We start from the raw sequence: 23,678 nt of genomic DNA on the forward strand, positions 1-23,678 counted from the left end.
TTTCGCTTAGCCTCGCTACTTTCAGATAGAATTCCGTTCCATTAATGTGACTTAAAGGGCTCTCCGCTCAGTCGGAAACAAGTATACCATCAGAAGGTTCCGCTAAGCCTAGTCCTCACAAATTTCACGGCTTATTTTTGTAATTCCCTTTATGTTAGAGAAAGTAGGCCTAACAATTCACTTTTTAGATAATAAATATGTCTTACAATTTCCCCAGAACCCAAATCCTCTGTGCCTTGACCGGAGGCAGGCAGGCTAACCCGTCATCAAATCAGCGGCCGGTACGGGAAGCCCGCGGTATGAAAGAGCACTCCGCCCCTGTGTGTCCCCACCGAAGCTCAGACCAAACCTACGCCCTTGGCAGGATCTAGACCAAGCTCTCCTAATCGGGTCAGCAATAGCCGTGTGTCAATGCCCAGCCTCTGCGTTTGAATGATAATGAATGAATGGAACGTTGCATTTTTAATGTTCACATCAAAGTTTCTAGACTAATCAATGAAACCCCATTTTCCTGCGATATCCCTGCGTCTCCCCCTCCTACAGAGCCCATTTCAGCATCGTGTCAGTGGACAGTTGCAAGCCTACGAACGTCGTTAGGGCAGTGCACGCGCTTTCATGTTAAGAGCAGTTTCGGGAAAACGTCGTTAGAGCAGAAAAAATGTTCAGCTCCAAAGAAATGTACGAAGGTTCGCAAGATCCTTCGTGAGAATGATCGTACGAGCGTGGATCTGTCGTTATCGGGAAACAAGGCCTTGCGGGCAATAGATGGTGTGGCTTACTATAACCAGTCATTATGTTATGCAGTTTACTTTTCCATTTAATCAGAAAAATGGTAATAAAATAAACGGCAAAAGTATCATAAAAGCTTGACAATTAAACATGATTTTCTATTTTCATTTCATCCAAAGTGTCTTTCAGTCATTTCTAATAGAGGCAGATACAGGTCATTAGGAGCAGGTAGGGGTCAGGCATCTAGCTCAGGACATTGGGGATCGAACCAGGTACCTTTGTACCAGGAGCCAAACATCCAATCTACCATCCTGCCGAACCAGGCAGCCGCCAACCAGGCAGCCGCCCGGGCGCCATATTTGTGGGGGGCGCCAAATCACAGGGGGGGTGCCACGAGCAGTAAAAAATAAAAACGCGCCGCGAAGTGGTTTTCAATGAAGTACATAACATTGTGTGGGGAATTGGTATATTGGCGCCCCCTCTGCCCCCCCCCCCCCCCCCCCCATGACGTCCCTAAATAGGCAGCCTTTCCGCATGCTTCCCACTTTGGGAAACAGCCGACATTCTCTTGAATTCCCCACAAAGCACCAAATTTGAAGGACGGGGGGCTCTCTTCAAGTTGAAGTTCTTCAAATTAAGGTAAACTAAACTCTGTCCTTAAATATAATCTGATATTCTAGTTATATCAGATTAAATTAGTTATTTTATATTTCGATTGGGGATTTGCAGTAATAACCAGTGTTATGATGCCTTGAATTGAAAGGAAGACTTGAGTAGGCCTGAAACATGAAAAAGAGGACGAACATTGCAACGGAAATAGTTAATGAATGTTTAATCATTTTCCAATTTAGATACTAAGATAGATCAAACATGATTGTTCCGTAACGGAATGACCGGAAGGGAGCCAAGGTTCAAAAGTCTTTGAACGGTGTATTAAACAATGCATTTAATGCTGGTTAAATTAGTGAATTAATAATGGTTAATTAACGTTTAATTAATACCCTTTCTTGGTGGTTTTAATTTAATTTCCCAAGCAGCATGCTGAGGCACCGACTCTGTTGTATCTTGTAAAGTCTTGTAATCCTAACCTGATCTATTTATCTTATCCTAAAAAAAAAACACATTGCTCGAAAGTAAGTTTGAGAGACGTTGTTTTGTTCATTAAATGTTGACATAGTAGGCGTATTTCTCATGTTGGTGTAATGATGCTGTTTCACACACAGTTTGTTAATATTATTTGAATGGTGATATTGTGTGTCGACCGTGGGCTCCCTTCTCATCCTTCCCGTGCTGCTCGCCACAATATGAATCTTCCAAAACATCAAATGGGTGTTTCTGGTTAATGTTGGGGGAAATAATTCGTATCATTAATGTCGTCTATACAACGTTGAAACGACGTGGATTGATGTGAGCGGTTGAGAAGACGTGGGTCGAAAGAGCGATGTCAGAAAAACTTTGATAGTCTATCAACCCCTCAACTAGTCGTCGTATCGACATTTTCCATGCGTGAAAATAAAGTTTCAACACAAAACTAATAAAAAACTAATCTGCGCATATCCATGACATTCATACTGAAACTGAAACAATTCTGGGGTGTGGGGTTAACGGAAACTCATAGATATGACTCATATCATGAGTGAAACTACCTCGTGTCGATTAGGCCTACATATGTAGCCTACTAAGTTGTTTAGATGCAGTAGACTATTAACTGCTGTCTCAATTTAAGGCGTAGGCCTATTCCCACCTGCCTTGTTTAGTTCTAACCAAACCAAAGAAATCGCTGGTGCGTTTTGGGCTGGTGTGAATACAAACCATCGAACTCTGGTGCGGACCAAACAGTCGGACCGAGACCCAGCCGGAGAGGTGGTCTCGGTTCGCTTACAAACGAAAACTAGTGCGGTTCGCTTGAGATGTTAAAGCGAACGCACCTCGGTCCGATCCAGTTTTAAAAATCATGCGATTCTTTGATTAGCGGTCACTCCAAGATCAGCAGCACTTTGTCGGGCCGTCGGGTGAAGTCGTGGGTTAACATGGAGCAAAGAGGAGACGGAACGTCTATTGGCACCGGGATGAGGGGGAAGGGGTTCGACTAGTCCGCAGATCAATGTAGGCTATATCACACTGGATGATCTTTTCATCCTATACTTTCACCGGCGCTCCCCCCCCCCCCCCCCTTTTTTTTTTCTTATATTTAACGCTTTACCCCGCCCCAGACCTTTTTGTCCAATGATTGAACGATCTTTGCACACATGTGGGTTTGCTGTCAAATTCTGGAATTGCTGCGAAAATTACAATATGAAAAGGAACCGCACCAAACCCAAAAATAAACATTGTATTTTAGTCAGGACCAAAGAGAGCGAACGTTAAGGTAGTAGTATAGTTAAGGTTCCGTATGTTGGGGGCTATTTCCTTTCCACCCATTGATATAGGACCTACTGCCATTGATATCAAATCTCCTAACCTTTATGCCTCCTTTCCTTAACCTTTGTGGAAAACGTCATCAGGGGCCTCTACGGATTGTCAAATCTCCAACCGTTATGCCTCCTTTCCTTGACCTTTGTGGAAACTTACGGTCCTCGTAGAGTATATAGAAGTCTAAAGGTTCTATGTTACTCATGCTCTGTATTCTGCAGACCACTCTAGAACTTGCTCGTCGTTGTTGTGTCTGGTTGTGAGTGTGCGTGCATTTCAGGCTGAATTGCAATCGCGTCAAGACAAATCTGATTGACCAATACACATTGAAGGTATATGAAATAATGAACCTACTAAAATTATCCCTCTAAAGATTTATCGCTCTTAAAGCTTCGCCACCAGGGGGTGCTGCAGCACCTGCAGCACCCCTACTTCCCAATTGCAATTTTTCAATTTTTAGGCGTTTATTTAAGTCATGCACATAGTTACATTTTACGACATGGTTTCAAGGTCAAAACAGAATCAAAGGTTAACAAGCAAAAAAAGTTACATTTCACAGGAAGGTTAACACATTCAAAAGTTAACACAAAATTCTACATAACTCAGTGTTCTCTATTTTCCAGAGTTCCTTACATACCACAATTCCATATCGTTCCTTGTCCCTCCAAACATAATCCTTTAACAAGGTTATGCTCAAATTAACTATTGATTCCGCTGAAAACAAAAGGCTCTCGTACACCATTAGGTTACGACACCTCCAAATCGACTCTTTTATGCAATTAATCAAGGCCCACCATCTTTCCCATCCCCTACAATCACCACTCTGTATAACCCCATACAGGACATCTGATTCCGTGGGGACTCTAAACAGGTCACCCAGCCATGGCCCCAATAGGCGCCAAACCCTCCGAGCCACCCCACACGACCAAGACAAATGTGAAACATCCTCGTCCCCACCACACCCCACCCTGGGACATCTTGCGCTCTTAGATGACCCCCGTCTTTTCAGAAATTCTCGTGTAGGGAGACACCTCTGGACTGCCTGCCAAGCGAGATCTCTATATGCATTGAACAAAAATGGCGAACCCCTACTTCATGCTCAAAAACGACTAGTCGATCGTTTTTGAGCATGACTTAGAATGAGTTCAACACTGGGTCAAGATCAGTGCTACTCTGCTTGAGCATGGTAGAAAAATATAATTGAGTCAACGAGCGGTGAGGGGACAACTCAGAACTCAATGCATTATGTTTAGTGATGCATTGCGTGCCTCCACTCATTTAAAATGCGTTTCGATTGAGTTTTCCCGTTCAGTTGGTCTCCCCTAAGAGACTATTCTCGCCTATCCCATATGGCCACTAGGTGGCTCCTGATCACGCTGAAAAAAACAATGAATTCATTCACATCGCACATTCATTCGGATTTCTATCTTGTAAAATGCATTGAATTCATTCATTCCTTAACTGCCTTTCTTTTTTATCTCTCGCCAGATATTTCAGAACGTCAACATGCATGGCAATGATGATGTGGCAGCCAATACAGCTGTGGCCTGTAAAGCTTTTGAATGAAAGCATGTCAAAACAATAAATAAACCTTATTTTACAATAAATTAATTGCAGCCACACAACTTTGCTACCCTCAATATAACATTTTGAGGGTTAAGGTTAATAAAAATTGGAAAATGTTTTTTTTCAATGTTGAATTAATTTTCCATATATATTTACTTTTATTTCATATTTATTGTATTGACAATGCTACTGCATCAGCAAATTGTCGCCAAGCAGAATACAGTACAGAAGAGGGCTGTTGTCCAACCTGTCCCCCAGGTAAGAGACAATATCCTGACTAATTAGCTGGTTCAAAAATCTCTCATTTGGAATGTTATTTTGTTTGTATTTTTGTTTATTCAAAATGCTTGATTGCTTTTGTTCCAACAGGAATGTATGTTAATAGACATTGCACAGAATTCAGAAGTACATCATGTGCATGTTGCACAGAAGGTACTTTCCAAGATGGCAACAATGGGCTTGAACAATGCTTTTCATGTCAACATTGTGATGCAGGTACATTTTCACTTTTCATCTTATTAGCTCAGTGATATGTACCCATGTCATTTAAAACCCTTTCCCCCTTAAACAAGACCATGGATACTGAGTAACAGGTAATGAATGAGAAACATGAGTTTAGATTAATGAGGGTAACAGATGCCTAGATGCCCCTTGAAGGCACTGAATACTCCCCTTCTTTTCCTATCAAGTTATTCTAATCCAAGACTTCCTCAGACGACCTTCTCGTTCTCTCAGGTTCCTCTGTAACTGTTGTGATTGACAGGTCTCGGTCTGAAGGTGAAGAGGTCGTGTTCATCAACATCAGATGCTGTGTGTGAGGTCCTGGATGGATTCTTCTGTAGTGACTCTAACGGAGGTGGATGTAGGACTGCTCAGAGACACACGGTTTGCAGTCCTGGTCATTACATCGGTCAAAGAGGTTGGTGTCAAAACACATTACTGAATCCATTCAGCCCTATAAGGGGCCATCCAGCTTCTTAACATTTAATGTATTAAAGTTATTCCATGATAATCGACAACAGTCTGGTAATGACTCCATAGACAGAAACACCTTTTTTAATTACAATTCTCTATTTTCTTCGCCCTCGTGGAGCTTTCGCCAAACAATTTTGGCGAAGATAGTTGCAATATTGTACCTCGCTATGTTTTTCACGAATGTCATTTTCACACCAACTCAGAGAATGATCGTGTTCTTGTAAAACATCAATATATTCCTACAGGAACAGCAGATAGAGACACAGAGTGCCTTCACTGTACTGATGGAACATTCTCAGATGGCACATCAACGTCTTGTCAGAACCACTCAAAGTAAGTGAATGTTATACTTTATTTATCAATACAGAAAACATTTAGCACATTTAGCATCAGGCCTGGGTAATATACCATATGTGTTTTGGTGTGTCTTATTATTAGCAGTCATTATGTTTTGCAGTTTACTTTACCATTTAATCAGGAAAATAGTGATAAAATAAACGACAAAAGTATCATAAAAGCTTGACAATCAAACATGATTTTCATTTATAATATAGGCAGATACAGGTAACTAGGAGCAGGTAGGGGTCAGGTTTTTAGCTCCAAAACAAGACTTAAAGGCCTACAAGGAAGGTTGTGGTCATTGGGGATTGAATATATACGCCCAGTCTAATATCATCCCCCCAGTATAGGATATACACTACACACCCTGAAACTAAACCTGTTGTCTGGTCCTTCTCATTTCAGATGTGAATCTGTGGGACTGAATCTGATGAAACCAGGAACTGATTCAACTGATTCTGAATGTGGAGAACATGGTCCACAGACAGGACTAGTGGCAGGAATAATATCAGGAGTCATACTGGGAATGGCTTTAATGGCTTTAATCATAGCCATTATTCTTACGAAGCAAATAAGAGGTAAGTGATACATTAAACTAATATGTATCATTTTACATTAAACTAACATGTATCATGGTTTTGCTGAACGATAGTGTCTGCTGTCCTGACATGTGACTGTGTTTATCACTATATAGAATCAACTCCACAATCAAAGGTATGTGTTATTACTGGGTTGACACAGAATACAACTATGTGTGTGAACTTATACTGAGTGATATTTATTACATGACGCACCTTGTAAATAATTTGATCATATTTTATTTAGATGGAAACACCGAGCAAGGAGTTGAGCCAAGACTACCGTCCAACAGGTAGTGTGTTTGTGTTTGTGTGTGTGTGTGTGTGTGTGTGTGTGTGTGTGTGTGTGTGTGTGTGTGTGTGTGTGTGTGTGTGTGTGTGTTTGTGTGTGTGTGGGTGTGTGTGTGTGGGTGTGGTCATGGGTGTGGGGGTGTGTGTGGATGGGTGGGTGTGTTGAAATAAAATACAATAGCTGTTCTGCTCCTGTATCTGGCTGTGTAGGGTGGATATTTAGTCTGGTTGTTGTGGGTCAAATGTAGTGTGTTTCTGGTTGTGTGTCTGGTTGTGTCCTCATCTCCACCTGAGAATAACCAGCTGCAGAGCTGCTCCACCCTTCAGCCCAGATAGTGAAGATGTGATAGAGGAGGATGGAGGTGTTGAGAGTGAGCGAAATGAAGGCTACTCTAAGGGTGAGGAGAGGGAGGAGGAGAGGACAGGAGGGGAAGGGGGGAAAGGGAGAGCGCTGCAGAACAGCTTTGCCAGAGAAGCTTACTGATCATCAGAGAGACGCAATTGTTCGCGGAAGGTGCAGAAAAAACAGACATTACCAAAAGAGTGTTGCTGGATGTGGAGGCTGGCTGTATGTCCTGACTCTCTGCTGCCTTCTCTTCCAGAAACTCCACCACTAAAGTCCACTGACGGTCTTGAACCAACCAGGGACCAACAAGAATACCATACCATAACTATCCCTGATGAAACTATAGCGGTCCAAGAAAGAAATCCAACAACACCTCCCACCAACGTTTAAACGACCCTGGTTTCCGATCTAGTCACCCCTTTAACACCATCAAAGCTGAGTATAACACATATAACCAACAATGACTTGGAATCACTATTCTTTTCTTTGTAAGGTTTGCTGATGCAATTCAGATGTCATCTATATTCCCCAACCCTGATGCTGTGCCCATTTTGTATGATGACTCACAGGACAGTGACCTAGAGGACGATGTGGACGCGGCGGACACATCCACGCAGACTCCGACTACAGCGGGTAGTCGGAGTCAGTCGTGGTCATGGTGAAGCAAAGAGTGAGGGTGATTCATCAAAGCTGAATCACACAATTCACCATACCTAGAAACTGGCATGGTTCTTTTCAGTTAGCCTTATAGCTGTTAGTTAGCCTCATGATTTCTCAATGCAAATCAAACCGGCTAATAGGCTAACTGAAATAAAACCATGCCCCTCTCTAGGTATGGTGAAGGGTATGTGGGGATGAGGGGCTATTTGAATTCCAAAGGCCTAGGGGACTTCATCAGGATGCATAGTATCCTGGATCCATGAAATAACTGGCTTTTAAAAATAAAAATCTGCCTGCCTCTATGGGAATTTAACATAGGGGTGTCTATACTTATGCACCCTGTATTTTAACGGAGAACATTTATTTATTTACAGGACAGGGACCTAGAGGACGACGTGGACGCGGCGGACACATCCACACAGACTCCGACTATAGCGGATCCCTCCTATCAGAGCCATCAAAAAGCTGAGTATAACACTTATATAACCAATGACTTGGAATCACTTTATTGTATGGTGAATCACACAATTCACCATACCTAGAGAGGGGCATGGTTCTTTTCAGTTAGCCTAATACCTGTTAGCTAATAGGCTAACTGAAATAAAACCATGCCCCTCTCTAGGTATGGTGAAGGGTATGTGGGGATGTGGGGCTATTTTAATTCCAAAGGCCTAGGTGACTTCATTAGGATGCATAGTATCCTGGATCCATGAAATAACTGGCTTTTAAAAATAGATAAATATGGGAATTGAACATAAGGGTGTCTATACTTATGCACCCTGTATTTTAACAGAGAACATTTATTTATTTGCAATACATTATTCATTCACAGAGCAAATTGTTGTCCTTAAAGGTTGGATTTTTCCTCATTCGTTTAATTAAGATCAATTTCCAAAAGATACATTTTTATTCCTCTTTTTAGTCGACTTTAGCATGGGTGCCTAAACGTATGCCTACCACTGTGTATTCCCCAACCCTGATGCTGTGCCCATTTTGTATGATTGCTCACAGGACAGTGACCGAGAGGACGACGCGGGCGTGGTGGACACATCCACGCAGACTCCGACTACAGCGGATCCCTCCTATCAGAGCCACGGAGTGAAGTCCATGAAGCGCGGGGGGTTCACCTCTAGGGTGTGCTCAGTCGTGGTCATGGTGAAGCAAAGAGAACTCCACGGCCAATTAGAGGAGGTGATCAGCTACCAGGACGCCAGCCGCCGATCAAATGATCAATGTTTGTCAAATGCGTTGCATTATTTCACATGAAGTTCTGTCATTGACATTTAGTGTCCTATAGCAATTCATGTGCATTTTGTTTACATTACGTTATGTGAGTCTTTCAGCCTCAAACGGGGGAATGATGTAAATTATTTTAGTCCATGCTATTTCTGATGACATGTTTCAAGCTAACAACAGTTATGAATGGTTTCTTCTCCACATAATGGACAACACCATATAAGGTTTTATGATTTTGGGGGTGGACAATCGCAAGTTTGACCTCTGGCACCCTTCTAGGTCCTTTGCGACAGAGACATTGTGTGGGATTTGTCTCTATGGGTGTGTTAGTGTTACTCTGATAGTGAGTTATTATTCCCGACACCGTCACCGAGACGGTTATGTTAATTAGGTTATGTTGAGTGTGTTTTGGTGTGTCATGTGCTTGTCCAATAAAGGCAACTCTCGGAGTCGTGCGGCGTAAGGGGCGCGAGAGTTGTATAACTGCTGAACCTGGGCTCTCGTGTCGTCCTGCACGTGCAGCTCGCCGCAATATACTAATACAATTATCTTAAAAAAAACACATTGCTGGAAAGTAAAGTACGTTTGAGAGACCTTGCTTTGTTCATCTAATGTTGACGTAGTATTTCTCATGTTGGTGTAATGATGTTGTTTCACAAACAGTTTTTTAATATTATTTGAATGGTGATATTGTGTGTCGATCGTGGGCTCCCGTCTCATCCTTTCAGTGCTGCTCGCCACAATATTAATCTTCCAAAACATCAAATGGGTGTTTCTGGTAAATGTTGGGGGAAAGAGGTCATGTCCAACTCATTTCAAATGCGTTTCGATTGAGTTTTCCCGTTCAGTTGGTCTCTTCTAAGAGACTATTCTTCCATATCCCATATGACCACTAGGTGGCTCCTGATCACGCTCAAACCCTCAAAACAATAAACCTTATTTTACACTTTTTTTTTTTTTTACAAATTAATTGCAGCCACACAACTTTGCTGCACTCAAAATAACATGTTGATTGTTTAGGTTAATACAATTTGGAAAATGTTATTTTTCAATTTGGAATCAAAATCAGATGCTGTGTGTGAGGTCCTCTTCTGTAGTGACTCTAACGGAGGTGGATGTAGGGCCGCTCAGAGACACACGGTTTGCAGTCCTGGTCATTACATCGGTCAAAGAGGTTGGTGTTCTATATATGCTGCACATCAACTTTATTTAACTGCCTTTTTTTATTTAACTCTTAATTTATTCAGGACGTGTTCTTGAGGGTTAGACCCCAATTTAACAAGAGACCTGAACTTTAGAGTATAGCTTTAAACATCTCCTGATTCTATTCAGCCCTATAAGGGGCCATCCAGCTTTTTAACATTTAATGTATTGGTGTCTAAGTTATTCCATGATCAAATAAAACATTCTGGCAATGAGTTGATAGATAGTTGATAGGAACACCTTTGAAATACAATTCTCTGTTTTCTTCTTCCCCGGAGCTTGCGCCAAACAATTTTGGTGAAGGTAGTTAGTATTATTTATTTATTCATTATTTATTATTATAGTAATATTTTACCTGATGTTTTAAACTAATGTAATGTTCACACCACATTTGAGAATGATCGTGTTCTAATAAAAAATCTTTATATTCATACAGGAACAGCAGATAGAGACACAGAGTGCCTTCACTGTACTGATGGAACATTCTCAAATGGCACATCATCTTCTTGTCAGAACCACACAAAGTAAGTGGATATTATAGTTTATTTATCAATATATTAGGGTTGGACGGTATTGATGAATTTTTTTTAAAAAAGTGTGAAGGCGTGTTCAATTGAGACGACATTTCTGAGGATTGAGGATATCCACATCGGGTTGAACTCATATCTATGAAAAATCTAACCCTAACGTGTAAACAGGACTAAGATGAGATGAATCAGCTCTCCGTGAGCCATTGAGATTAGGAAGCATAGAGGGGGAACATTGAACATGAATTCCTCATTGTGGATATCATTGTGTGTGTCGCCGTCCGTCTGAAACATCCCGACTATATTAAATGCATTTTAAACTAAACAATCAGAATATATGGTAGGCTATAATATAAAAGTTAAAGGCAAGACAAGTGTGAGTGTTGCTGTGTCATTGACTCAAGACAAGTGCGTCATCACTGACAGACGCATCCAAGCGAGAAGCCCGGTTGTAACGGACATGCAAACCAGCCGAACCGGGCCAATTCAGTAGAGTATAGTGGAAAAACGCCATCGCTCAAGAACCTAGCTGAAGGCCTACTGATAGATCATGTGGACATTGGGGATCGAACCCAGTACCTTTGGACCAGGAGACAAACCCCCAGTCTACTATCCTCCCCCCAGTATAGGATATACACTACACACCCTCAAACTAAACCTGTTGTCTGGTCCTTCTCATTTCAGATGTGAATCTGTGGGACTGAAACTGACGAAACCAGGAACTGATTCAACTGATTCTGAATGTGGAGAACATGTTCCAGAGAGAGGACATGTGGCAGGAATAATATCAGGAGTCATACTGGGAATGGCTTTGATGGCTTTAATCATAGCCATTATTCAGAAGAGGAAAATAAGAAGTAAGTGATACGTTAAACTAACATGCATCATGTTACATTAAACTAACGTGTTTTATGGTTACATTAAATTAACATGCATCATGTTACATTAAACTAACGTGTTTCATGTTTACATTAAATTTACATGTTTCATGGTTATGCTAAATGATAGTGACTGCTGTCCTGACATGTGACTGTGTTGTTTATCACTATATAGAATCAACTCCACAATCAAAGGTATGTGTTATTACTGGGTTGACACAGAATACAACAATATGTGTGAACTTATACTAAACAGTATTTATTACTTGCACCGTGTCAATCATTTGATCATATTTTATTAAGATGGAAACCCTGAGCAAGGAGTTGAGCCAAGACTACCGTCCCACAGGTAGAGTGGTGCCCTGATCTCCACCTGAGAGGAACCAGCTGCCTCAGTCTTCAGGGAGTGTGGCTGGCTGTATGTCCTGACTCTCTGCTGCCTTCTCCTCCAGGGGTTTACTCTCTTGCACCAACCAGGGACCAACAAGAACATCCCACAACTACGCCTGCTGCCATTATGGATGATGATGATGGTGACCAGCGTCTGGGTCCAGCACTGCCCTCAAGCCCCACTCATAATGGATCTGTGTTACTCCCACAACATCCTGAGGACCATCAGACTGACTGCTTCAGGACAGACGGAGGACAGGTTCTCCGTCCTTCTCAGTCTGAGTCTCCCCTCCCCCTCCCAGTCCACATTGAGATGGGTCCAGTCCGTTGGGGGAGCCCCAGATCCACTGCTCTGTAGGTGGTTCTTAATGTGTTCACCCCTATGTTGTTACTGAGTCTGAGTGAGGCCGGGTGTTGGACGTTTGTGAGGGTGAATGTGACTATACTATATCATCACCTTTATGATCATTACCTTACCTTCTATGCTGTATGAATGAGATGAGCGTGATAACACTGAGTCTTTGGTGAGTCTTCTGATGAGACCCGATGTTCTGTGCCACCAGTATATTCCTCGTACATTATAATTATTCTGTTAAGGTCAATCGAATGGTTAGAGAAAGGAATGGACAAGGGAATCCACCAGGGGGGAAAGATGAGGGAGGCTGTTAATTATCCCCAGAGTAAACACATAACATGGGAAAGCAGGATTTAGTTAGTATGCAGCAAATAGCTGGAATAAACTCAGGATTTAAGACTCGCCCCAACTCTAACCACTTTTAAAACAAGACTGAAGACTTTTGTTTGCTTTCGCTTTCTGCTAACTCTTAAATACATTGCACTTTCTAAAATGCTTTTTTAACTTTGCCTTTATTTTCTTTTGTTATTTTATTGTATGACGATGTTTCTATGTAAAGCACTTTGAGTCTGCCTCATGTACAGTTTGTTCAAGCACCGATTACGCCCCTAGCGGGAAGAGTCTGCACCGTTGTCCTCAGAGTGATAACATGATGTGTGAATAGGACCAAAGCTGGGTGGAAGAAGCCACGTGTGGACATTGTTGGATAATAACTGCCTTTGACCTCATGGGAGCAATCAGAGTGAGACTATGAAAACGGTTTGCCGATGCTTGAAAAAAACTTGTTAAACGGCTGATGTCGACCAGCTCAGCTTTGTATTACATTTTAATGTTCTAAATTACAATCTTTGGCGGTTTCCTGATCTCTTTCAGTGTGTGTGTACCACATACATTAATATTTGTACAGGAACAGCCAATAAGGACACTTTAAGGCACTGAATGAACAGTCTTGTATGCTATATAAATTTGTATATTTATTTTTATTGTTGAAGACTTTGAAAAAAAAATAAAGATATATATATTCAATCGATCACTGCCTAACCTTAACTACAAAACCTATTGCTACTGTCCTACAACTGAAGATGTGTTAAAAAAACACCATATTTTTCCAGCCTCTTTCATTACTGAGATATCGGGCCTCCAAAGTGACCACACACTAAGAACATAACTCAGAACCCGAGCAAGGAGCCTCAGGGAGTGACTTGAGTCTGGACTTGGAGTGACGTGAAGCCACCCAGCTTCAGCAACTTCAAATTTAAAAAAAAAAAAAGAGTATAAAACACACCAACAAAAATATCAATGTACACATTAAGAACCAATTCAATATGAATGGCGTCAGCTATTTAACCGTCCTAGGACGTCCCCATCACATAGATCTGCTCTATTTAAACGTCCATCACATAGATCTGCTCTATTTAAACGTCCATCACATAGATCTGCTCTATTTAAACGTCCTAGGACGTGACCATCCGAGCCTCAGCCTCCACAGAGGCGGGAACGGAGGCGCCGTGGACGGGGACGGGGACGGGGACGGGGACGGCCGGTCCTCCCGGCGCCGCCACCGCAGCAGCGGCCGTGGGCGTGTCTCCGGTCGCCGTGGATACGGCGGGTTCGGCGGGGCGGGGGACGGAGTGGGCGGGCTTGGCGATCCTCATGGAGACGAACACGTTGGAGGCGCGGTGTTCGCTGAGGTAGTCGCCGCCCTTCTCCTCGTAGTCCTGCCTGCTGATCCAGCCCTCCACCGGCCCCCCCAGGGCCCAGTCCCGGGCCCCGTACCAGGCATCCACCGCCGGCCGGGCCGCCAGGATGACCTGGGGGGGGGGAGAATACAGTGATGCCGTCTTAGCACAAGAGGCGCGTTCAGCTGAGTGTATTATCTTAGCCCCCCCTTTTGAATGCAACTTTCAAATTACTTGACAAAAAAGTACACCCTGAGAAAAGTGGAATTTGAGGGTGAAACCCCGTTGACTCCCTTTCATTCTGCACTTGCCTGCGAGCGCCCTCGCATGGACAGAGGTGTTACCGCAACCAGTACAGAAAGAAGAAGTTCCCACAGTGCTCTGGGTCAAAGTCAAACCGGATAAGTGATTCCGGAAATGATTTTATTAAGAGGACCCATCACAGCCCTTGCCGTCTCCGTTGCGTCAACGGATAGTTAAAACAATATTAGATGCGCACGTAATTACGGAGAGGGTCTCCGACAGGCTTTCCGTGTCTAGTACGTACAGCACTTTACGGAGGAATACAAACCAGCCAGAGTTTTTGGGAGACCTTCGCCTTCGGTCTCGATTTGCTGCCGCATCAGGTAGATCAAAAACCGCGTTTGGTCCTCGCTAAAGCCGCCCTCATTTGATATTATAGCCATCAGTGTGGCATCCGAAACACACCATAAAACCCAAGTAAAATAACAACGCCCCAACTTTACCAGTGTTTGGGCAGCCCAACGCAAAGGGGGTTTCTGATGGCATCATGCGAATGCGCAGAACCGCTGCGCTTCCTAGTGGTTCTGCGCAGGCTGGCTCCTGTCGCTCACATCACAAGGATCGCCCGTTTAACGAACATCTAGGTAGGTGCAGTTAGGCTCTCTTCCCGGCTTTTGCATAGTTCTGTATTGAAAAAAGTAAAGGCCGAAAAAACTTCGACAACTTTGTTAAGAAAGGTGCTTGCTTGATGTGTTTTGTACACTTTCGAAATAATTAAAGAGATTTAACTTGGTGGGAGGGGAGGGGGCGTCGTTTGAAGATGCCGCAGCAGTAGCTCCGTGACTTCTACGTTATTTGCACTATATTGTATCTTTTGTCAATACCAACCTTTTATAGTTAAGCTACTTCCTTTAGCTAACCTTGTTTTCATCGAGAACCGCATATTGTGGCAATCAAGGTGTTCTGCTCCCTATCCAAATGGGACGCTAGTGGTTCTGCGCGTGGCGATAGTGGAGCCTCGTCTGATGAGGACACCGGTCTGTTGATCAACTCCAATCACATAAGGGAGCACTTTCTGATCCGGTAGCGGATCGATAGACTGACAAGGGAGCAGACACTGGCAGAACAGTGTATACAACGACCCTGCCAGAAAGGGCTCTCTTACGTGTTTGGTAGCGCATTGGATCTGCAGACCATGTGTCCTCTATCAGACGATGCTCCCACTACATCGGCATGCGGGACCTAGGACTAGGCACTGTAGGCAGCACATTTTGATAGGTAGCATAAAAAACACCGGCCGTGGTCACCAAGTCCGGGTGCCGCAAAGGGACCGGTTTAACCAGACGGGGCCACACCTCAGTGCGCCCCTCTCCTGTCTAACCAGACGGGGCCACACTTCCGTGCGCTGGCACGTCAGAGACCGTCTCATTGGCTGTCAAAAGAGTGGAAACAGGGGCACTCGAGCCTTTTGAGAGAGAAGTTGTTGTTGTTTTTTTGCAATTGCTCTTGACACTACGAACCAATAACCCAATAAACAAACTAAAAAAAGTATGTATTTGAGATCAGGAAACTCTGACCATATACTCACCTAAAATCAAGCTTTTTAACTATCATTTTAGAGAATGTCTAAAGTCAGAGTTGTCCTGATCTCAAAATATATCAGCCGTTGTCAGAACTTATGGAGCAATGTGTAAAGCAATGTGTTTTTAAAGCAAGTTAGTACTTTTCTTTTCTTTTCTAACTGCTGTATTTATTTATTTTTGATCTCCCCCCAGATATTTCGGATTTTGAAGAGATCAAGTCAAACTGCACAGCATGGGGATCCTCATTTTAACTGTATGTTTAGGATTCTCTTATTTAGTTGGCCAGTCTGCTATAGTATCAGCAACTTGTCCCTCGGATGAATATAGACTGGGATTAGAATGTTGCCCTTCATGCCCTCCTGGTAAGAACCACATTTCTGAACTGTTGTTAAACATATGAATTAAAAAAATATCTGATTGAAGAAATACAAATGAATTAGGACGAATCAAAACTAAATTGCATATTCCACCTTTTCTTTTCGACAGGACAGCATGTTGTAAAGGACTGTGCAGAGAGAAGAATGACAAAGTGCTCAATGTGCCCTGATGGTTCTTTCCAAGCAGGCCGTAATGAACTGAAGCAATGCTCTACCTGTAGAAAGTGTGACGCAGGTACATCTGTTATTTAATGGAAATGCCCCCCATGCAACCCCCATATGATGTGTTGATGGGAACGTTGTTGTTCGTGTTCATATCAGAGTTCTGTTGTTCATGTTTATATCAGAGAAGTTGTGTTGTGGTGTTCATGTTTAAATCAGAAGTTGTGTTGTTCATGTTTATATCAGTAGTTGTGTTCATATTTATATCAGTAGTTGTGTAGTAGTAGTTGTCTCAGGTTCCTCTGTAACTGTTGTGATTGACAGGTCTCGGTCTGAAGGTGAAGAGGTCGTGTTCATCAACATCAGATGCTGTGTGTGAGGTCCTGGATGGATTCTTCTGTAGTGACTCTAACGGAGGTGGATGTAGGGCCGCTCAGAGACACACGGTTTGCAGTCCTGGTCATTACATCGGTCAAAGAGGTTGGTGTTCTATATATGCTGCACATCAACTTTATTTAACTGCCTTTTTTATTTAACCCTTAATTTATTCAGGACGTGTTCTTGAGGGTTAGACCCCAATTTAACCAGAGACCTGAACTTTAGAGTATAGCTTTAAACATCTCCTGATTCTATTCAGCCCTATAAGGGGCCATCCAGCTTTTTAACATTTAATGTATTGGTGTCTAAGTTATTCCATGATCAAATAAAACATTCTGGCAATGAGTTGATAGATAGTTGATAGGAACACCTTTGAAATACAATTCTCTGTTTTCTTCTTCCCCGGAGCTTGCGCCAAACAATTTTGGTGAAGGTAGTTAGTATTATTTATTTATTCATTATTTATTATTATAGTAATATTTTACCTGATGTTTTAAACTAATGTAATGTTCACACCACATTTGAGAATGATCGTGTTCTAATAAAAAATCTTTATATTCATACAGGAACAGCAGATAGAGACACAGAGTGCCTTCACTGTACTGATGGAACATTCTCAAATGGCACATCATCTTCTTGTCAGAACCACACAAAGTAAGTGGATATTATAGATTATTTATCAATACATTAGGGTTGGACGGTATTGATGAATTTTTTTTTAAAAAAGTGTGAAGGCGTGTTCAATTGAGACGACATTTCTGAGGATTGAGGATATCCACATCGGGTTGAACTCATATCTATGAAAAATCTAACCCTAACGTGTAAACAGGACTAAGATGAGATGAATCAGCTCTCCGTGAGCCATTGAGATTAGGAAGCATAGAGGGGGAACATTGAACATCAAACTGAATTCCTCATTGTGGATATCATTGTGTGTGTCGCCGTCCGTCTGAAACATCCCGACTATATTAAATGCATTTTAAACTAAACAATCAGAATATATGGTAGGCTATAATATAAAAGTTAAAGGCAAGACAAGTGTGAGTGTTGCTGTGTCATTGACTCAAGACAAGTGCGTCATCACTGACAGACGCATCCAAGCGAGAAGCCCGGTTGTAACGGACATGCAAACCAGCCGAACCGGGCCAATTCAGTAGAGTATAGTGGAAAAACGCCATCGCTCAAGAACCTAGCTGAAGGCCTACTGATAGATCATGTGGACATTGGGGATCGAACCCAGTACCTTTGGACCAGGAGACAAACCCCCAGTCTACTATCCTCCCCCCAGTATAGGATATACACTACACACCCTCAAACTAAACCTGTTGTCTGGTCCTTCTCATTTCAGATGTGAATCTGTGGGACTGAAACTGATGAAACCAGGAACTGATTCAACTGATTCTGAATGTGGAGAACATGTTCCAGAGAGAGGACTAGTGGCAGGAATAATATCAGGAGTCATACTGGTAGTGGCTTTAATAATCATAGCCATTATTCTGTGGAAGAAAAAAATAGGTAAGTGTTACATTTATCTAAAATGTATCATGGTTACATTCAACTAACATGTATCAGGGTTATGCTGAATGATAGAGACTGCTGTACTGACATGTTACTGTATTGTTTATCTCTATATAGAAAAGGCTAATCAAAGACGTGATCAGGTAAGTGTTGTAACTGGTTTGATACAGAACACAATAATATGTGTGAACCTAGCTGGCAGTGGTGAAGTTATTAGATGATGACCTTATTGTGAACCCAATGTGGATATTTTATTTACATTTTTTATTTTATAGAAAAGGGAAACACAGGAACAGGAGACTGGTAAGATCTTATTCCACATTTTTCACTTTCGTAAATTTGTAACATGTAACTTTATTAATATCTATTCAGTCTGTCTTCTATGAAGAATCTTATACAGAGTCTAAACATTATGCAATATAAAATATAAGGATCAAAAGTGTATTCAGTAGCTTGCTCCTCTGGTGTTGTGTTTCGAGGTTGTGTGTCTGGTTGTGCTTCTGGCTGTGTCTGGTTGTGTGTGTCTGGTTGTGTTTCTGGTGGTGTGTCTAGTTGTGTTTCTGGCTTTGTCTGGTGGTGTGTGTCTGGTTGTGATGGGCTCCACTGGGCTTCAGTCTTCAGTGAGTGTTGCTTCATGTGGAGGCTGGCTGTATGTCCTCACTCTCTGCTGCCTTCTCTTCCAGCATCTACCCTGCTTATGTCCACTAAGGGTCCTGACCCAACCAGGGACCAACAAGAACCTACCTCAACTATGGAGTATCCCGATGATGTCCAGAGTCTGGGTCCAGCCCGACCCTCAAGCCCAACACATAATGGATCTGTGTCAGTCTCAGTACATTGTGAGGACGATTCTATTGTTTAACCTTCTATTGGCAGATGTACCATCAATATAAATGGTCCGTCTGTCCACTTTAAGAGAGAAATTGGAGCCTCCTAGTCAATCCCCATAGTCTGTCCTAACACTAACCCCCCCGTAGAATAGATAGATAGCCCCCCCCTCCCCCTCCCAGTCCACATTGAGATGGGTCCAGTCCGTTGGGGGAGCCCCAGATCCACTGCTCTGTAGGTGGTTCTTAATGTGTTCACCCCTATGTTGTTACTGAGTCTGAGTGAGGCCGGGTGTTGGACGTTTGTGAGGGTGAATGTGACTATACTATATCATCACCTTTATGATCATTACCTTACCTTCTATGCTGTATGAATGAGATGAGCGTGATAACACTGAGTCTTTGGTGAGTCTTCTGATGAGACCCGATGTTCTGTGCCACCAGTATATTCCTCGTACATTATAATTATTCTGTTAAGGTCAATCGAATGGTTAGAGAAAGGAATGGACAAGGGAATCCACCAGGGGGGAAAGATGAGGGAGGCTGTTAATTATCCCCAGAGTAAACACGTAACATGGGAAAGCAGGATTTAGTTAGTATGCAGCAAATAGCTGGAATAAACTCAGAGGATTTAAGACTCGCCCCAACTCTAAACACTTTTAAAACAAGACTGAAGACTTTTGTTTGCTTTCGCTTTCTGCTAACTCTTAAATACATTGCACTTTCTAAAATGCTTTTTTAACTTTGCCTTTATTTTCTTTTGTTATTTTATTGTATGACGATGTTTCTATGTAAAGCACTTTGAGTCTGCCTCATGTACAGTTTGTTCAAGCACCGATTACGCCCCTAGCGGGAAGAGTCTGCACCGTTGTCCTCAGAGTGATAACATGATGTGTGAATAGGACCAAAGCTGGGTGGAAGAAGCCACGTGTGGACATTGTTGGATAATAACTGCCTTTGAGCTCATGGGAGCAATCAGAGTGAGACTATGAAAACGGTTTGCCGATGCTTGAAAAAAACTTGTTAAACGGCTGATGTCGACCAGCTCAGCTTTGTATTACATTTTAATGTTCTAAATTACAATCTTTGGCGGTTTCCTGATCTCTTTCAGTGTGTGTGTACCACATACATTAATATTTGTACAGGAACAGCCAATAAGGACACTTTAAGGCACTGAATGAACAGTCTTGTATGCTATATAAATTTGTATATTTATTTTTATTGTTGAAGACTTTGAAAAAAAAATAAAGATATATATATTCAATCGATCACTGCCTAACCTTAACTACAAAACCTATTGCTACTGTCCTACAACTGAAGATGTGTTAAAAAAACACCATATTTTTCATTACTGAGATATCGGGCCTCCAAAGTGACCACACACTAAGAACATAACTCAGAACCCGAGCAAGGAGCCTCAGGGAGTGACTTGAGTCTGGACTTGGAGTGACGTGAAGCCACCCAGCTTCAGCAACTTCAAATTTAAAAAAAAAAGAGTATAAAACACACCAACAAAAATATCAATGTACACATTAAGAACCAATTCAATATGAATGGCGTCAGCTATTTAACCGTCCTAGGACGTCCCCATCACATAGATCTGCTCTATTTAAACGTCCATCACATAGATCTGCTCTATTTAAACGTCCATCACATAGATCTGCTCTATTTAAACGTCCATCACATAGATCTGCTCTATTTAAACGTCCTAGGACGTGACCATCCGAGCCTCAGCCTCCACAGAGGCGTGGACGGGGACGGGGACGGGGACGGGGACGGCCGGTCCTCCCGGCGCCGCCACCGCAGCAGCGGCCGTGGGCGTGTCCCCGGTCGCCGTGGATACGGCGGGTTCGGCGGGGCGGGGGACGGAGTGGGCGGGCTTGGCGATCCTCATGGAGACGAACACGTTGGAGGCGCGGTGTTCGCTGAGGTAGTCGCCGCCCTTCTCCTCGTAGTCCTGCCTGCTGATCCAGCCCTCCACCGGCCCCCCCAGGGCCCAGTCCCGGGCCCCGTACCAGGCATCCACCGCCGGCCGGGCCGCCAGGGTGACCTGGGGGCGGGGGGGGAGAATACAGTGATGCCGTCTTCAGAACGCTCGGAGGTTCGGACCTCAAGCTGTGAGGGAAGTGCTCTGAGCAACAACAATGGCCGCCCATTTCATTGATGGACTAAAGTGAACTTGCAGCAAGCACCCAGAGGCGAACTTAACACCCATTCTAACATTTGCACTGCGTTACATTTTAGTTTACAATTATATTCATCACCTGCTAAATTCTAGCTCATGTTCAACCAATGGCAAGCAGTCCTAATAACTGATTCATCTGTTCTCTGTGAATACAGCAAAGAAGCGCAAAGAGGTCTCTGCTGGCATCCATTCTTGTTCTAGTCTAGTCTCAGAAACGATATCTTCCGGTTTTATGTCATAGCCTACGAACTTATGAGGGGCGTTCCCTGAACACTCTTATTTCAGAAGAAGGGAAGGTTTACGTATAGACACTTAAAGGAGACATATTATACCACCAGGTGTGAGTGTGTTTAGCCTTAACAGCCGTTTCGAATATCTGCCCCATAAGACATCACTAGTGGGCGTGTCCACCTAGATCTGTGCAGGATAGATGAGCAATGTTGACTTCAGTCCACTGGATAGGCTGGTAGACTGATCTATCCAGCACAGATCTAGGTGGACACGCCCACTAGTGATGTCATATGGGGCAGATTTTCGAAACGGCTTGTGAGGCTAATCACACTCACACCTGGTGGTATAATATGTCCCCTTTAAGAGCTTCCGAACCGAGTGTTTTGAATAGTGGCGAAGTCACGCCCCTTCCGGTAGAGCCCATGGGACCTATGAGATCAAAAATATGAATGGCTTTCAATGGAGAGAAAGTAATTATTTTCTGGTCCCAGTCGTTATGTGCCCTGGATTACACATATGTTGTTTGTGGATTTAAATGGTAATCTTTCAAGCAAAGAAAACTAAAAAAATTCATGAAGAAGTTTGATAATGTTAGGTTTTGTGTGCGGCCGCTTTGTGAACTACAGCCCCTCGCTGTTCTTGACGTGAATGATATCCGTCTCCACCACTCTGGTACAGACATGGCGATCTCTCTGCTCCACTTCGCCGCTTTTTTCCAAGGGGAGGATAAAAGCATCGAAAGAGGTGAAAACCATTGTAAGTCAGGGCATGTCGAGAGTTTCAGTTATGCCGAGGGGGAGATTGTCGGTCTTGTCCACGCCAGTCGCAGGGAGCGTGACGTCACATACGAGACGTGGAGTCTTTCTCATTGTGTTTTCTCTACAGCCTTTAACTGAACAATTGCACTTTCCCTCTTAGCTTTACCAAGGGTCTGATATTCTGTTTTATTTTGAAATGTGCAATATCACACTAGTAACACTAACTGCAAGGACTTGGAAGTAAATAATAACGATAATAATATTTGTATATTTGCGTATCATCTTCCTAAACATTCGTTACTAAGTGCTTTAACGGTTCCATTAGTCGTTGATGGACGACTCTACCTTGTAGTGGGACTGGAAGGGTCTCATAGCCAGCAGCTCTCTCTCCACTCTCTCCTTCATGCCTGGGTACAGCGTGTTCCCTCCGGTCAGGAACACGTTGCTCACCAGCGCCTCCTGCTGCGATGGAGTATACCTGCACGCAGCGGCAATACGGTTCAATAAAACATACTGCTTTTGATGTGCTGAAACGAGGAGTAGAGAGAAGGATGGTTGCATGGATTACGTATATACACAGTGTTACATGACATTGCCGTAACGTAGCTAAAGTAAAAAGTGAAATAGCGTACTTAATACCTGGCCAAGACGTAGTGCAGGGTCTCCATGAGGCCCATCTGGTCCTCGCCCGTCAGGGAGGGCTGGAACACGATCTCCGGGCAGCGCAGGCGCTCCGTCCCCACAAACAGCTGGTGGTACTCGGCCATGTTGAACTGGGGCTGGGGGGGGGTGCGGGAGAGAGAGGAGGCCTTAGGAGCTATGGCCTGGTGTTGCACTTCAACGTTCAACACAAACAGCGGACGTGCGGTGTGTGACGTCCGGGCGCTCTACCTGAACGCTGGCGGACTTGTCCATCAGGGCGTTGTGGTCGGGGACGTCCGGGTCCATCAGAGCCACGCCGTCCCCCTCATCCATCTGAGGGTCCAGCTCGGGCCCCTAGCGCACAGGGGCCGCTTTAACACAGGCACTGCATTCATACAGCCCTGAACCCGCGGACTCACACACACCGACGGCGGAGTCGGCCACGCGGGGGGGGCCGGCTCGGAGCAGTCAGGGTGAGGCGCGACACACGTAATGCAAACACCGGCGAGCGTGACACGCCGCCCGACACAACCGGACCCCAAACATAGCATCACACCAAACACGGTAGGGTCAAGTTGTGGCTCTGAAATCAATGCAATCCGGTAGTTGT

The 23,678-nt window shown here is 43.5% G+C and overlaps 3 protein-coding genes across 6 annotated transcripts in view; 2 read left to right on the forward strand and 1 right to left on the reverse strand.

Annotated features, from left to right (window-relative positions):
* The first annotated feature begins 1,241 nt into the window (after positions 1 to 1,241).
* LOC307079364 (tumor necrosis factor receptor superfamily member 14-like) lies at positions 1,242 to 13,423 on the forward strand. 3 transcript variants are annotated; one of them, XM_079741656.1, is made up of 16 exons: positions 1,242 to 1,368; positions 4,630 to 4,965; positions 5,077 to 5,202; positions 5,471 to 5,626; positions 5,928 to 6,015; positions 6,427 to 6,599; positions 6,716 to 6,735; positions 6,847 to 6,892; positions 7,493 to 7,912; positions 8,271 to 9,087; positions 10,202 to 10,306; positions 10,772 to 10,859; positions 11,547 to 11,719; positions 11,916 to 11,935; positions 12,044 to 12,089; positions 12,193 to 13,423. In XM_079741656.1, the coding sequence occupies exons 2-9, from the start codon at positions 4,821 to 4,823 to the stop codon at positions 7,624 to 7,626; spliced, it is 888 nt and encodes a 295-aa protein (XP_079597782.1). In that variant the 5' UTR covers positions 1,242 to 1,368; positions 4,630 to 4,820; the 3' UTR covers positions 7,627 to 7,912; positions 8,271 to 9,087; positions 10,202 to 10,306; positions 10,772 to 10,859; positions 11,547 to 11,719; positions 11,916 to 11,935; positions 12,044 to 12,089; positions 12,193 to 13,423. The 3 variants fall into 3 exon arrangements, with proteins under 3 accessions (XP_079597782.1, XP_079597781.1, XP_079597783.1); XM_079741655.1 differs by having other exon boundaries at positions 7,493 to 7,906; XM_079741657.1 differs by having other exon boundaries at positions 7,493 to 7,894.
* Positions 13,424 to 13,628: 205 nt separating this feature from the next.
* The window catches only part of actr5 (actin related protein 5), a gene marked incomplete at its 5' end in the record, with an annotated part of 12,078 nt that continues 2,028 nt past the window's right edge, over positions 13,629 to 23,678 (reverse strand). The window contains 6 exons of the mRNA XM_079742279.1: positions 13,629 to 14,296; positions 14,911 to 14,943; positions 20,973 to 21,302; positions 22,772 to 22,904; positions 23,066 to 23,205; positions 23,318 to 23,422. Of these exons, the coding sequence (XP_079598405.1) occupies positions 13,940 to 14,296; positions 14,911 to 14,943; positions 20,973 to 21,302; positions 22,772 to 22,904; positions 23,066 to 23,205; positions 23,318 to 23,422 (1,098 nt within the window). The 3' untranslated portion in view covers positions 13,629 to 13,939. The remainder of the gene's footprint in view (positions 14,297 to 14,910; positions 14,944 to 20,972; positions 21,303 to 22,771; positions 22,905 to 23,065; positions 23,206 to 23,317; positions 23,423 to 23,678) is intronic.
* Positions 14,482 to 20,520, forward strand: LOC307079363 (tumor necrosis factor receptor superfamily member 14-like). Of its 2 annotated transcripts, XM_079741654.1 has the most exons (10): positions 14,482 to 14,790; positions 14,914 to 15,051; positions 16,183 to 16,352; positions 16,477 to 16,602; positions 16,854 to 17,009; positions 17,474 to 17,561; positions 18,256 to 18,422; positions 18,543 to 18,568; positions 18,701 to 18,728; positions 19,109 to 20,520. In XM_079741654.1, exons 3-10 carry the CDS (start codon positions 16,223 to 16,225, stop codon positions 19,285 to 19,287), a joined length of 900 nt encoding a protein of 299 aa, XP_079597780.1. In that variant the 5' UTR covers positions 14,482 to 14,790; positions 14,914 to 15,051; positions 16,183 to 16,222; the 3' UTR covers positions 19,288 to 20,520. The 2 variants fall into 2 exon arrangements, with proteins under 2 accessions (XP_079597780.1, XP_079597779.1); XM_079741653.1 differs by having other exon boundaries at positions 14,482 to 15,051.

Source organism: Pollachius pollachius, assembly GCF_949987615.1.
Source record: "Pollachius pollachius genome assembly, chromosome: 8".
NCBI lineage: Eukaryota > Metazoa > Chordata > Actinopteri > Gadiformes > Gadidae > Pollachius > Pollachius pollachius.